At 56.0% G+C, this 15,050-nt stretch overlaps 1 protein-coding gene across 1 annotated transcript; it reads right to left on the reverse strand.

Moving 5' to 3' along the window:
• Positions 1-2,348: 2,348 nt before the first annotated feature.
• CCDC201 (coiled-coil domain containing 201) lies at positions 2,349-11,232 on the reverse strand. Its single transcript, XM_087860642.1, has 4 exons — positions 11,158-11,232; positions 8,158-8,202; positions 4,751-5,230; positions 2,349-2,829 (listed from the first exon to the last, which is right to left on the reverse strand). The coding sequence occupies exons 1-4, from the start codon at positions 11,230-11,232 to the stop codon at positions 2,743-2,745; spliced, it is 687 nt and encodes a 228-aa protein (XP_087716768.1). The 3' UTR covers positions 2,349-2,742.
• Positions 11,233-15,050: the final 3,818 nt, after the last annotated feature.

Genomic DNA, 15,050 nt, shown 5'->3' on the forward strand with positions numbered 1-15,050 from the left:
CAAAACAAACAGTTCTCACATTGACCCCAAGATTCCACGCCCCCATCACCAAACCTGTGAGTGGGGTGCGGTATCACCCCACTTGTGCACTCGGTGAGCTTACCGGGCACGCTGTACCCCACGTCAGCCCCCGAGCAGGGGATCCGGAGCACGGATAGGCTGTGTCCCACCGAGGCGGCCTCGCACACGTGGGTGGGCCTGGGGCCTGCGTACAGCCCCGCGGTGGCCAGCAAAGGAACGGGGCTCCGGGTCCTGCACCCCCACACGGAGCCGGGTGCCCCCTTTCTTGCCCAGATGCGCTGGGCGAGCACCGGCTTGGCGCCCCCTGCGGAGAGCCCAGGCGGTGGTGCCGCTGAGCCTCCAGAACGGAGGTAAACACGGGTTGTTCTGAGCTTTTGTTTTGCAGCAAAAAGAAAATTAAAACACCAGGTGCTCAGACTTTAGTGGAAAGTGATGTGCAAACTAGACGTCCGCAGCGAGGCCACCTGAATCCTGGACGCGGGCAGCCCCTCAAAGCAGGTTTCTGACACAGTGACAAGGACTGTGAACATCAAATACAGACACCCTGGGTAAACCGCTTATTTTAGGAAGAAAACGTATGGTTTAGATAAAGATTAGATTAGAAGGGGATCACTTCTCATTTCATGTGAAACAAACAGCACGAGGAGAAGCATGCTTCGGGGGTCACTGGCTGCGCCGCGGGCGCGTTCCTGAAGATGACCCTGGTTCAGAGACCCTGCGGGGTCCCCGTCTGTGCAGCCTGAGCCGGCAGCGCCCGCATCCTGAGCGCTGGTCTGAGGCTGCCCTCCTGCCCGTGTGCAGCCCGGGACCCGAGGACGTGGAGGTCACGGAGGTGGCCGGTGCGGACAGGACGCCCTCCTTGTGCACCACGTTCCGGCCTCGGGCACAGGACTCGCTCCTTCCGTGGGATGCTTCCCGGCCACATCTTCCCGTGGCCACAGCACGCTCTCCATCCTGCTGTTTTGTGAATCGCCCCATGGGATTGCATTTCAAACACCAGCTAGAGGGCCTGTGCCCTATGCTTGCATATGCTCCTTTGCACAAATGGGAGAATCCGTTTTGCTAACACGTGGGGGAGAAAACGCAACATGAGCGCCTAGGAAAGTATCTTCCGAGCATAACACTTCCTTCTGAGCACCTGTAATTCCCGAGCTTTCAAGAACAGCCTCCCCAAAGCCCCTGCGTCATGCCTTCCTCCTCCCTGGCGTCATTCTGCATCTGAATTTGTCACAGGCTGTGAGCAAGACAGAGAAGCCTCTTGACGATACATCGGAATCACTTGGCATCAGACAGAGACGCTCAGGAGAACTGTTGACCTACTTCCAGCACTAAAGGTGCGAAGGGTTTGCACGGAAGTATTTATTTCATGGTATGCCATTCTAGGCAGCCCCTTGCTTTACATTTTTGTGTTGTATTGGAAGAATTCATACACTTGTCATTTCCATAACCCAATAATAAGTGTTATAACAAAGGAAGAGTGAGCATGTTGAAAAGTCAGCTTGTGAAGGAAGAACTGGCTGGGGACGCTCAGGACTGTGTAAGCCCCCTGGACAGTATGCACGCTCTTCCCACATGTCCGCAACAGCGGCAGCTAGCCTTCGAAGTGACTCACCAGTGACTGCACCCCCCTCCCCTGCGGCCCATTGTCCCCCCCTTCCCCCCAACCCTGTGAGGACTGCCCTCCTTCCTTGTTGGAAACCTCCAAACAGACCCAGGGAGAGCACGGTTCTTGACCTCGCTGGTCCTGGCCTCCCCTGCGTCCTGCTGGGTCCATCCCGTCTGTGATTCTGTTGGGGGTGCCTTGCTGTAGGGGTGCCTTCGGACTCTGTCTGGCAGTAAGCTTGATCTGCATCCCTGGGAGCGAGGCCACCGCCGCCAGGCCTGGAGGGTAGGGCTGGCAACAAACGCTCTCTTTTCGTTTTCAGAAGGAAAAAAACTAAACAAAGCACCAAGCATTTTTAAATAAAGTGGGGGGAGAACACAGGCATCAGACGAAAATCTAGCTCTGTATTTATCACCGTGCCGTGTCCACACGCAGACGTGCCTGAGGCGTGTGCACCGGGAGGCTGCCGCAGTTTTTCCGCAGAAGCTCGAGCGCCCCGGGCGACCCCCCACGGCACAAGGGTGTAAGCACCTCCGGCTTTTCGGGGGGAGCGCGGTGCTGCATAGGGATGGGGCAGGGACGTCCTGTACTACTGCCAGGGGTTGAATTCTTCACCCCCACCCCCACCTAAACCAGCACCTGGAAACCGCCCAACCCACCTCCCGCTCAGAGTCCCAGGGTCTGACTCTCCCAGAATGGCATCCTGAGCCTGCTGGGTGTGTGGCCCCAGCCCTGTGTGGGCAGCTGGGTCGCCACGCTCCCTGGTCTCTCCGTACAAAATGTCATCCTGTTCCCTGGGTCGCGCTGGGGAAGATGGCGGGGGGGGGGGGGAGCGGGCACCCCCAGGGTGGCGCAGTGGGCCTCCACCTCACCTGTCCCCTCCCCGTGTGCCCTGCACTCTGCTGGTGCCTCCGAGAGCCTCGTTCACTGGCCCCTACCCGAGTCGAGAGGCACATCGTGGGGAGGGCAGTGGTCCAAGCGGGACCTGGGCAAGCCCTGAGGAGGGCTGCGGTTTGCAGAAAGACGGACAGACGGACAGATGGAGGGAGGGCCGGACAAGTCAGGGAGGCCGAGGTGGGAGCTCCAGAGCCCCTGCCCCCTGGCCCCAGCCCCGAGGGTCAGTCGTCCTCGATGGTGAGCTCGTGCTGAGTGGCCTCCTCGATGTCCTGAAGCAGGCGGATTTCCCACTGCCTCACACGCTCCATCTGTTGGAGGAAAGCATCTCTGAGAAGGCCCACGTTGCAGGAACACCTGCCACCCCTGCCCGTGGACAGCAGAGGCCCAGGCGGGCTGCGTGCCCCTCCGCACCCCTGCCCCTCGGCTCTCGGGCACCCCTGTTGCTGCGTGCCGGGCATCACAGCTGCACCACAGAGTGGCAACGCCCCAGAGGGCCACGTCTGTGCAGGCACTGGGGGGTGGCTAAGGACCCAGGGCGGTGGGTCTGCCAAGGCACAGAGAGGAGGCCGGAGGGCTGGGGACAGGGACAAGGAGGGCCAGCTGGGACATGCCGGGAACGTCCCCACGGGGCGGATTAGACAGGCGGTCTTCCCGGGCTGCAGCAGGGAGAAGTGCTCAGGCCAGGGTGGGGGACACGGGCAGGATGAGCCCTGCTCCTGACCGAGATGAGGGCTTGGCCTCATAGAAACCAGAGCGGGGGGCAAGCTGGCTGAGCCAGACCACACAGGGAATGGGCAGGGGCCAGATCACGGAGGACAGGGTTGGAGGTGGAAGGAAAGACTTGGGTCCTCAACCCCCTATGGCAGGTCCCCCACAGATCGAGGTCCTCCAAATAGCCTGAAAGTGCAAAAAATGGAAGCAAAGGGGGGAAATGAGGACCAGGAGAAGCTGGTGTTGCCAGCAGGGGTGTGGGCCGATGGCAGAGCAGGGAGAGCCGGGCTGGAGGAGAGGCCGCCAGCAAGCACGGGAACCCCTCCCAGAGCCCAGAGCCGTCAGAGTGGCTGGAAGCTCGGTGCCTGCATGAGGGGCCCCACGGGCCCAGGGGCTGCCCCACCTCTGGGACGAGCTCCACCGCACAGTGAGACCCCCAGGCCCCTTCCCTTCATCAGCTCTAGAATGTTCCAGCTCGTCTCAGGCCTCTCCTGGCAGCAGGTGGGAACATTTTAGCCCGTAGGGACATGGCACTAGGGAGATATTTGGGGCTCGGGGGCAGCCCTGCTCTCAGGCCCCACCCGGGAATGCAGGTGGCGCTCTGGTCAGCTCTGCAAGGCCCGGCTCCCAACTACAACCAGGCATGGCTGCAGAGGGTGGGGTGGGGGCATCAGGAAATCTCCCCACCAGCAACGCCCCAGGAGTGCGAGTGAGGCCAAGCAGAGAGGTCTGGAAGGCCAGCGAAAGGAACCAGCAGGAGAGCTGAGTCATCCTGCGGTGACCTTGGAAAGCGGAACCCAGCGCTCCTCCGAGGGGCAGATGATGGGTGAGAGAAGAAAGAAGAGATGGAAAGAAGCTGTCCAGGCTGCCCCCCACCTGACTTGCACGGAGTCCTAGCAGGTGGAGCGGAGCCATGGGCCTCAGGGCCGCAGCGGGAGGGGTGGAGATTTCCCAGAGGGAACCAACAGGCCCAAGGGCGCCCAGCCTGCCAGCCAGGCTGTCCACTGCACACGTGCCACCTCTGGGCAGCAGACCTAGATAGCTGGGGTCGGCCGTGGCCCCGCATGAGGGGCAAGGCGGAAGTCCCCCAGCAGTGCCCTTCTCAGAACCTTCTAGAACAGCAGGGCGTCACAGGAGAGAGTGAACCAGCTGAGGGACCAGGACCAGAGCTCAGAGCAGGAAAGAGGCCCTGGGGGCCAGGGGAGCATGGAGGGAGGCCCCGGGTCTGCACTGAGACGAGAGGAAAGAGCAAACAGCCTTCTGGGAGCAGCTTCACAGCACGTTCAGGAGCTTGGGGAGCGGATGGGAACTGGGGGGCGCAGGAGCTCCCCATGGGGTCACACGACCCCTCAGAGCAGGTGGGACAGGCCCAGGACATCAGAAAGGCCTGAGCAATGATGGAAGGGTCAGCAGCCACCTCGACGGACTGAGACCCCTGATGGAGACGGGGTCGGGGACTGGTCAGGGACAGGGTCAGGGACTGAGCCAGGGACAGGTTTGGGTCGGGGACAGTCCTACCACAGCTGCCGGCTTCTTCAGTTCCCGCTTCCTCTTCTGGGCCGTGTCCGGGATCCCGGGCCACCCCGCAGGTGGAGACCAGCTCCTTGCTCCCCGGGCCTCTGCTCTCTGCTGCCGCCGCCAGGTGACCGATGCCCGTGCGGGCGGGTCTTCCTTGGGAGGCTGCGGGTCTGGGTTGGGCCCTGGCTGCCCGCTGGCTGCCCTGGAGGCCCGGATGTTAGAAAGCCGCGGGGTCTGGAGGGCGGCTGTGGAGCTGAGCCCCGTTTGGGGGCCCGGGGGGTTCCAGGAGAAGCGTGCAGGCAGGGGGGACCCAGCCTCAGGGCTGTCTCCTGGGTGGGAGGGGACGTGGCCCGCTGGCCTCCTGCGCAGGCTGGGGGAGGCTTCCTGCAGGCGGCTATGCTTCAGGACCTTTCTCAAGGGTGGCTGACGCCCCCGTGAAGAAGGTCCTTCATCTTCCTCAGAGGAGCTCAGCCCAGAAACCTGTCAAAACAGAGCACAGATGTCGGCTCCCTGGAAGTTTCCGGCAGGAGCCTCAGGACGGGCACCAGAGCCCTCCTCCTCCTCCTCAGCCTCTGCCCTGGGCACAGAGCCTCCGGTGCTACCTTTCCACCCACATCGCCAGTGCTATTTTTTGGTCAAAAGCAAGCATTGGCCAAAAATGTGGTATCTTAAGAGTAGAATTAAAAAAGAAGCGATTTTCAGGTAAAAATATCTTCCCTTTTTCTGGAGAAAACTGTAAAACATTGTCAGTGAAACCATCTGAACATCTATGCTCAAAGTAAAAGAGCAGAATGACAGGTGGACGCAGCTGCTCTCTATACAGAAGGGACGGCGAGTCGGGCAGGGGTGCGGCTGGTGGGATGACGAGCTTTCGGGTCCTGAGCCCTCAGATCACAGCAGCAGCTCCTTCAGGGTGCTTTTCCTTCCAGAACAAAGCATCAGGGAAAACCCTCAAACTCCCGTGCTCATGGTCTCTCCCTGATGCTGACAAACTGTCCTCGGCAAATAGTTTTATCGTCACCGTAAGGTCGCGGTCTCCACAGCGCTCCCTGAAAAGCTGTCGTGTCAAAACGACGTGACAGCCTTAACAGCTCGTGTTTTGAAAAACGCCCTCGTGTGTCTTTTAAAGAGGTAATAATTCATACTGTTGGTCGACACTGCAGTGCGTGGAGCCAATCTCCTACCAGTCTCGGGAACTGTCAAAGGAATGCTGACATTGTGTTGAACGCCACTGTGGAATGGGGGAAAGTATTCGCCAAGTGCAACTGTATTAAGGGGAGAACTTCCAAAGTACACAAGGAATTCATACAACTCAATAGCAAAAAAAAAAACAGATAGTCCAATTAAAACATGGGCAGAAGATGTGAACAGACATTTCTCTAAGGGGGACATCCAGGTGGCCAACAGAGACACGAAAAGATGCCCCATATCACTCACCATCAGGGAAATGCAGATCAAACCTACGATGAGATACCAGCTCACACCTGTCAGAATGGCGAAACTCAGTAACAGAAGAAACAGCAGGTGTTGGCAAGGATGCGGAGAAAGGGGACCGTCGTGCCCTCTTGGTGGGAATGCAAACTGGTGCAGCCACTCTGGACAACAGTATGGAGGGCCCTCAAAAAAGTGAAAAATTGGAATAGCATATGACCCAGTAATTCCACCTCTGGACATTGGGCCCCAGGGAAGGAAACCATCATCCTGAAATGGTACCGACGGGCCCTGCCGCGTTCACTGCAGCCTTGTTCACGATGAACAGACACGCTTTGCTGAGTCCCACTCTCAGGGGACAGGCTCTCGTGCACCTGCTTGCTAATGGCGTTAACAATTTCTGGTGACCACGTCCACTGCAGGCAATGCTTCCCAAAAGTATAAAGGAAGCCATTGTCACGCATGGTGTGGGAGGAACTGGCGCTTTTCTTCGACGAGAAGTGGATATGAGTGTGAAGATGGAGTGATTTGGACATTCCAGGAAGCCCGCTGGTACTGTGGTCTTGGTGGTTGCCTGTCAACTGGCTTCCGTTCGGGGCGAGAAGAGCGCCATGAGCCAGTGCCAGGCGCTGCCGTGGTGTTTGCCTTGAGTTCCCGCGGTGCATTTGCACCTGAAGGGGTGTATCCGGTACTGAGTTTGAGGGAGGCAGAGCTAAAAAGCATATTAACGATAGTGAAGTAATAAAGGGCTAAACTCTTAGAACAGAGAACGGATCTTTAGGTTGCCTTAAACGTGAGCCTAATCAGGAACGCTGCGAGGCCGTGGGAAAGCATCTTAGCCACTGTTTGCTGCATAACAAATCCCACCGCACCGAGGGGCGTAAGAAAGACACGGGTGATCGCGGTTTCTGTGGGTGGGGAGCTTGGGCTCTCCCACGCGGCTGCTGTCCGCCTGTCCTGGTGGAACCGTAGAGGGACAAGTAAAACTAGAAAGTCCAATGTCAACCTTCCTGCGGTCCGTTCCCCTAGGTAGCTAGCATTAGCGATTTGTAAAAAAACAAAACAAAACCCAAAAACACGGAATGCATGTCCTGTATACAGAAGAAGTCCATATTTCATAAGTGGAATCCTGATACGCATGGTTGTGTGGTTTTTCCCCTCGTCCGTGATGTGCCACGTCCCTGACTCTGAACACAGCAGCACGGCGGGTAGCTTATTCGAGTGTGGCGTGGGAAATGCAAGAGCAGAGTTGGGTGTTCAAATTCCCCAGAGGGGCTTCGAGGCGGGCCAGGGCAGAAGCGGGTCTGCAAATACGGTCTGGCGGGAGGGGGTTGTTGCTGGTGGAAACGTACGTGTTCAGTGGAGCGTGCTGGAGCCTTCGAAATCGGATCCCAGTGAGCTCTTAGAACATTCTTCCGAGGTGAGTGTATCATCACCAGGCAGCTGGGGGAAGTGCCAGCCCAGCTGAAACCGAAAACAGGTCTGGCTCCACGTACGGACCATACCAAACATCCACAGGAGAGTCTCCCAGGCCCCGAGCCAGAATGCCAGGCGGGCGTGCCCTCCTGGGGGGGGGGGGAGGGCGTAAGTTCCAGAGCTCTACCTTGTAGCTCTCAGGGTGCTCTTGGCACATTGTTGCCCCTCGCAAAACCTTTAGAAATTAATGAATGTGAACTCGAACCACCCTGAAAAGCTGGATTCAGTCCAGAGAGTGAGTCAGCCTCAGAAAGGGCCAAAGCATTTCCCCCAGTGGCTGCACGGTCCTCCAGTCTCGCAGGTACGCCCGGGACTTCAAGTTGCTCCACGTCGTCCTGGCATTCGGCATTCGGGGTCGCTGGCTCCCTGGATGTTCTGACGTTTGCTTTCTCGCAGGGGAGCCGTGGTAGCTCACGGCGGGGGCGGGGGGGGGTGTTAACGTGCATTTCTTTCACGACCAGTGATGGGGAACATCCTATCAATTATTTAGCACTACTTACCGCGTATACATCGTCCTTGCTGGTGAAAGCCTGAGCCCCTGCGCCCTGTCAACAAAAGGCAAACAGAGTCAGCTCACTTCTTAACAGGCTGGCACTGGGTCAGAAAGCGCATCCGGCCCCACTCCGTCTATAGGAGGCTGCGCCGGAGACAAAGGGCTCTGGAAGGATCCAGAACATGATGGCAGCAAAGACAACTCAGGGAGGGACGCGTGAACACGGGGGCGCCTCTGCTCTTAACATCGGAAGGGGCCAAGTGCACGGAAAAATACATTAGATGAGTCCAAAAACAAAAGCACCGTGTGATGAAAAAATCCAAGTCTAAATGTTTTCCTGCTCTAAGTACCTTTGCTCAGATACCACGGCATCAACACAGAGCACAATCCGCAGAGAAATACGGAGAAACAGAAAGAAACTAGTAATCGAGGCTGCTTTACCGTGTTGGCTTTTTTTTTTTTTTTTTTAAGCCTATGGTAGATCAAAGAGAAAAAGAAATGACCCAAATCCCGTGGAAGGTCATCTCCGCTTGTAAAGGGAAACGAAGTCGTTCTACTTCCAGCAGGGACCAGGCTCAGTCCGGGGGGCGGGGGTGTGTGTACTGGGGGGACTTTCACCAGAAAGGCCTCGGGAGGGGACAGCAGCATATTTTCTGATGAGACGGAGCTCCCCTGAACTAACTGATCACGAGAGTGAACTGAGAACCAAGACACAATTAAATGCTGATGTGCTTTTCCGTAAGAACAATTTGAGGGGCGCCTGGGAGACTCAGTTGGTGAAGCGACTGCCTTCGGCTCAGGTCATGATCTCAGGGTCCTGGGATCGAGCCCCGGGTCGGGCTCCCTGCTCATCGGGGTGCCTGCTTCTCCCTCTGCCTCTCCCCCTGCTTGTGCTCTCTCTCCGTCAAATGACTAAAATAAAATCTTTATAAAAAAGCGCAATTTGAGACATTTTTGATAGAACAATACTGTAGACTGACAGCTTACAGAAAGAATGGTGGGGTTTTTCAGATACAAACTCAGCACAAACAATGGAGACATACATTTGGGAATATTGTACAGGAAGAGATGGGTTTTAAATGAGCAGGAAAGGGAGCTTTTTTTCATTGTGTGTTGTTCCGATGGGTCAGCCATTTAGAAAAGAAGAAAAGTAGCAAAGCCACGTCCCTACCTCATATCCTACGTGAAAATAAATTACAAGGGACCAAATATTATACTCTTCCAAATTCAGATTGCTAAAAAGAAACAGAATAATTTTAAAAGATCTGAAACAACTTCTTATATCGTCCAGCAAGATCAATTCCAACTGCATATAAGGTGTAAATGTTGTGAGACATGACATGAAATGAGGTCACTTATGTTGAGGGGTTTAGATGGAGCCAGGAGGCCATCAGCAGGGGAGCTCACCCTCTTCCTGGGTCCTCAGGGTGAAAGCAGAGACTTTGAACCGGGCCAAACCCCACATACCCCAAGCCCCTGCAACTTGCTACCATAAGAGATTTTACTCCAGTTCTGTTCAGCCAACCCGAATTTTCTGCTGCCAACACCACTCAAAATTCTTTCTAAGCAACGTATACAAACATTCCCCATTGTCTTTAAAAACCCCTGCGTTTTGTCCCCTAGGGGACACAATTTGGGTTGTTCCCCAAACTGCAATCCTGAGACCCCGCATAAACGCTCGCCTCTTTGCCAGCAAGGTACAATCCCAGAACTGTCAAAGCACTGGAAGGAAATGCTTTCTCTGTAAACTGGTCAGAAGTAAGGCTTTCAAGTGATAACTCATGACACAGAAGCCATGAAAGAAGTTAAAATATAAAATGTCAAACTTCTGTTAAGCAAAACAGACGATATACTCAGTGAAAACAGACGGCCCACAGTTCCTATCAAAGAGAAACAAGAGGCTAATGTCCCCCAACCCAGGGGAAAAAACAAAACCCAACAGGTCAACATGCAAGGACCCTTAACGGTATTTTTTTTTTTTTTAGTATGAAATGTTTTTCTAATATACTGATAAGAAAAGATGTCTCTGTTTTGGGTACGGGCTTTCCTCCCCCCCCCTCCAAACTGAGGAAAAATAAGGATCTAATGTTCCAGAAGAAGCTAAAAATAACATTAGCTTATGGTGGGGGCTGGGGAGGGCGGCTGGGGCTGCTCCATACCTGCTTAGCCCTTTTATTTTGACACCTATCCTACAAATGAAGAAGGGAGAAAGGTCCCTCTTCATCTGACAAGGCACGGGGAGACTCAAGAAGACCTGGGCAGCCCCCTGGCTGGGCTGGGGAGTGGTTGGGGGGCGTCTTGCCCCGGGGGCGGGCCTCTGAAGCTCAGGGCTCTGAAACTCGCCCTGGGGACCCTACCAGTCCCGCACCCGGCTTTTCCTTTTGCATATGGAGCAGGCATTGCTAGGGTTCCCTTCCTGCTCCTGGTGGTGGCCCCCTTGGCCCTTCGCAAGGCCACACCGGACCCAGGACAGGCTGGGGAGGGGAGGGAAAAGGGGAGGGAGGGTGGGGGTGTGCAGGACGGGTAAGCTCACTGATGTGTTAGGGGAGGGTGTGTCCGGTCCCACGCAGGGCGCCCCAGACTAGGGGAGGAGGGAAGTGGTACCTGTGCCCCGGACTCCATCCTGCCTCCACGCGAGGACGCAGCTGCCGCACCCCAAGCTGGCGCCCAGAAGCACCCGCGGCGCCGCCGCCCGCAGACCAGGCAGGTGAACCGACCGCACCTGTGCGCGGCCTGCACCTGTCGCTCCGTGGCGGCGCAGGCGCAGGGCGGAGCGCGCGCGGGGCGAGCCCTGAGGGTCTCCACCTGGCGGGTTCCCGCGCGCACCTGTGTGTGTTTCCGGCCTTCCCGAGGTCGGGGCTGCGGGCCCCGTGAACGCCCAGACCTGAGCCATCCACGTGCGCTCCTGCGTGCCAGACGGTTCCCCTGCCTCTTCACGAGGAGCTAAAGCAGTGGAGACCATCACCCCACCCTAGCACCCAAGGCAAGGCTGGTGTCCCCGTGTCACCGTGTCCAGAGGCAGGGAGCCGAGAGTCGGACTCCCAAAGTCCTTGGCGCTGTGAGAATCCTTCCCAGCCTTCATGGGGCAGTTGTCAGAACCCCTGCAGGACCCTAAGCGGCGCCTGATGGGCAGCCCTGTTGTGACCCGAACTGGCATTGGTGGCGGCTCCCAGGCGCATGCGCTGGCCGGTGCTGGGGCAGCCAGGGTGAGCTCCTCCCACCGCAAGCGTCTTCCTAAGTGGGACCGCGGGAGGGCAGGCAAGAAGGCGGTGCCCACCCGACCAGCATCTTAACGTATCTTTATTAAATAACAATTTAAAAAAATCTCGCCTGGTACAGTCCATCCTTTTCCAGATGGGGAAAGTGAAGGCCATAGTGGGGAAGAGTTTGGTTCCAAGTCCTGCAGTGAGCCAGGTGGGGCTGCCTTGATGACATCCCAGTGTCCTGTTGTTTCCTCTCTGTGTCAGGCCCTCTGAGGGTCCCTTGACCTCCTGGCAGCCGGGGGTGCCCTGCTCTCCTGACCCCAGAGTCGCCCTGGCCTCCTGGCACTCAGGCATATTGCTTTGAGTGTAGCATACGGCTCTTTTGTTTGTGTTTGTGGCTAAAAACAATTTCGAAATCTGCAGTGTGTGTCTAGGGTCACTTTAGTTGGGCACATCAACGTCATCTGTCACCAGCACCCTTCACTGCTGCCCTGGGCAGTCCTCTATGGGGGAAGCGTGGGCAGGCGCAAGGGCCCTGCCCGGGCTTGAGGCCAGCCTCCGGAGGAGTTGGCCCTATGCCCTGTTCCTGGTCCCTGCTGGGAGCCCAGCATGTTCCTGGAGAGGTGCTCAGGGAGGTGGTGTGCCCGGAGCTGGATGCCTTTCACTGTGCAGAGGCTGACTTCAGGCGGGGCTTGAATCCAAGGGATAGACGCCCATGTGCCAGCTGGTCTACCCCACCGAAACCTGCATCGCAGTACAAATAATCCTCATGGTGCAGAGAAGTTCGGTTCAGAGCCTGGCTCTTGTTAGCCTCGCATGGGGTTAGCCAAACCTTGAAGATAGAAAAGGACCCAGCGGGGAGTATGCCTTCCATATGGGAACCATGCCTTCCATATGGGAACCAAGTAGCTCAGAGCCATACCTCCTCCATCTGGACCGAGCAGCCCAGGGGACAATACTCCTCTGGCTTTACCTCCCCAGGGCCAGGTGCCAGGCAGCTAAGGACACCCTATATAAGCTTAGAGACCACTGGGATTATTCAAGGTGGCCAATGCTAAGCTGCTCACACTGCCCTGCTCTGCTTTTCCCGTGGAAACCCCAGTAAGGGCTGTGGCCGGGACTCTCCCCTCCTCCTGCTTCTGCCTCCTGACCACCCCGGTGCCTCCCTGTGGCCCTGTGTGGAGTGCCATGCCTCCTGTCTGGAGGACCCAGAATATAATAAACTTTCCCTCTAAGCCCCATTCCTATCTAGTCCTATGTCCTATTGACTTTACTATCCTATACCCAACACATATGTTCCTAGAACAGATTCTATGCAACCAGTATGCTCAAGCTTGCGTTTGACTTCAGGTTATAAATAAGAGGCTAATGAGTGGTACTTTTTGTAAAGCACTACAAAAAAGAAAAAAAAACCTGTGAATTTCATTAATAATCAAATAAGTGCAAAATATCATAGGACAAGTAATACTTTATTTTTTTTATTTTTTTATTTTTTTTAAAGATTTTATTATTTATTTGACAGAGAGAGAGACAGCCAGCGAGAGAGGGAACACAAGCAGGGGGAGTGGGAGAGGAAGACGCAGGCTACCAGCAGAGGAGCCCGATGTGGGGCTCGATCCCAGAACTCCGGGATCACGCCCTGAGCTGAAGGCAGATACCTAACAACTGCGCCACCCAGGTGTCCCTGGTGATGAGTTTCTTAAACGCCAAATGTGTGATCCACAAAAGCAAAACTGTAGAAGCCGGACGTCAGTATAATTTAGAACTTCTGATCTGTGAAAGAAAATGTAAAGAGAATAGAGGAAAAGTCACAGACTGGGAGAAAATATTTACAAAAGATGAATCTGATAAAGGACTGTCATTTAAAATGTTAAAAGAACTCTTAAAACTCAAAAACAAGAAAACAAACAACCTGATTAATAAATGGCCAAAGGCCTTAACGGAAACAGTCCCCAAAGAAGAAAAACAGATGGCAAATAAGCACATGAAAAATTGCTCCACATCATACGTCATCTGGGGAATGCAAGTTAAAACAAGGAGATATAAGTAAACACCTATTAGAACGGCCAAAAACAAGATACTATCAACACTAAATGGGGAGAAGCATGTGATGCCACTTGTGGTGTACATCGTGTGACCAGGGTGACGGCACCGCCCATGTCGTATATCATATCCACGCTGTGACAGAAGGGAGATACCTCCATGATGTCTGCTCTGTGATGTAGGGGAGACACCCCCATGCTGTCTGTGTTGTGATGTAGGGGAGACACCCCAGCATGATGTCCACACTGTCATGTAGGGGAGACACCCCCATGATGTCCACACTGTGATGTAGGGGAAACACTTCTGTGATGTCCACGCTATGATGTAGGGGAGACAACCCATGCATCCGTGCTGTGATGGAGGGGAGATAAGCCTATGATGTCTGCCCTGTGACATAGGGGAGACACCCCCATGATGTCCACGCTGTGATGTAGGGGAGACACCCTTGTGACGTCCACACTATAATGTAAGGGTGACACCCCAGCATAATATATTGGAGACTGTAATATAGGAGATGATCCCCACTTTTCTGCACCTCATCCTTGTCCTTTGAGCAGGTCACAGAATAGGCAGAGCTGTGTCATCTCCTGCCTGGTGGGCACCAGTGCAGCCCCTTGTTGCCACCTCTGGGGGTGGGGGATGTCCCACTGCTCCATGGGTGTTTCGTTGGTTTGAGGAGGGGATCCTGGCCATGGAGATTGACTAATGGGGCTGTAGACACATTAGTGAGTGGGTGCAGAAGGTGGCCCCAGGTCAGACATCAGAGCAGGGACCGCCCCCCCCACAACCCTGCCCAGGAGGTCCCGGGGCCAACCTGGTGGAGCATGCTCTCCTCATCAGAGTTATGGACACTTCTGTCCGTCTAACAAGACCACAGACCTCATCTCCAGGAGATGGTCATCAACGCTCAACCAAACGAATCCTGCCTGAGAGCCGAGCAGGGACCCGGGAAGGCTCTTCTGGTCACACCTTTTCCTTTCTACACAGGGCCATGAAGAGCAGAAATTGCTCGTGGGACTCCATCTGGGGAGCATGGGGACCAAGGTGGCTGTCTGTCGGCTCCTGCAGAGTCTTGTCCATCACCCACCTGCTGCCATGACTCTCCTGACCATTGCCCCTCCCCAGCTCTCCACCCTGGTTCTTGCAGGCTGGCCTGCAGCAAGAGTGGAGGGGGGTTTGCTGAGCCCGAGGCTCAAGCTGGAGCAGGCCTCGGGGTCCCCCGGGGGGGATGGGCACCTGATTCAGAGCTTGCCAGTCAGGGTCCGGGTGGGGCCGGGAATGTGCCTCTCTACCCAGGCCCCAGGTGACGTGAGGCTGGTCTAACCCATGACAGTTGGGCCTTAGTTTCAGGCGAAGGTCAAGGGAATGAACACATTCGGGCACCCCTATGTGTCTGGCACTTGGTGCCCCGACCCCAACAGCACCCTGGGGTGCGCACGTGGTTGGGTGCCTTCCCTCGCGGAGGGAAGCCCTGTCCTTTCCCGGGGCCCCTTGGACACCGGCCCTGGGCACCCCCCTGAGCTCCTGCGTCTAGGATCTGGGCTGTGTGGTTGAGACAGGAGCAAGGTTACTTCCCTGCTCAGATTAGCGGGGCAGAGGGTGTGCCTTCAGTGTGGGGACGGAGCCCTTTGTCACTTGGGGGACAGGGCAGCGG

This window comes from Ursus americanus, chromosome 3 (assembly GCF_024610735.1).
Source record: "Ursus americanus isolate L20-20 chromosome 3, mUrsAme1.1.p, whole genome shotgun sequence".
Lineage (NCBI taxonomy): Eukaryota > Metazoa > Chordata > Mammalia > Carnivora > Ursidae > Ursus > Ursus americanus.

Excerpts from the sequence above, each read along its gene's own strand:
- CCDC201 (XM_087860642.1), bottom strand. The coding sequence starts at position 11,232 with ATGAAGGCTGGGAAGGATTCTCACAGCGCCAAGGACTTTGGGAGTCCG. Across the intron at positions 8,203-11,157 it reads GCTCCCTGCCTCTGGACACG|GGCGCAGGGGCTCAGGCTTT; the intron begins GTGACACGGGGA and ends TTTTGTTGACAG. Across the intron at positions 5,231-8,157 it reads GCAAGGACGATGTATACGCG|GTTTCTGGGCTGAGCTCCTC; the intron begins GTAAGTAGTGCT and ends CTGTTTTGACAG.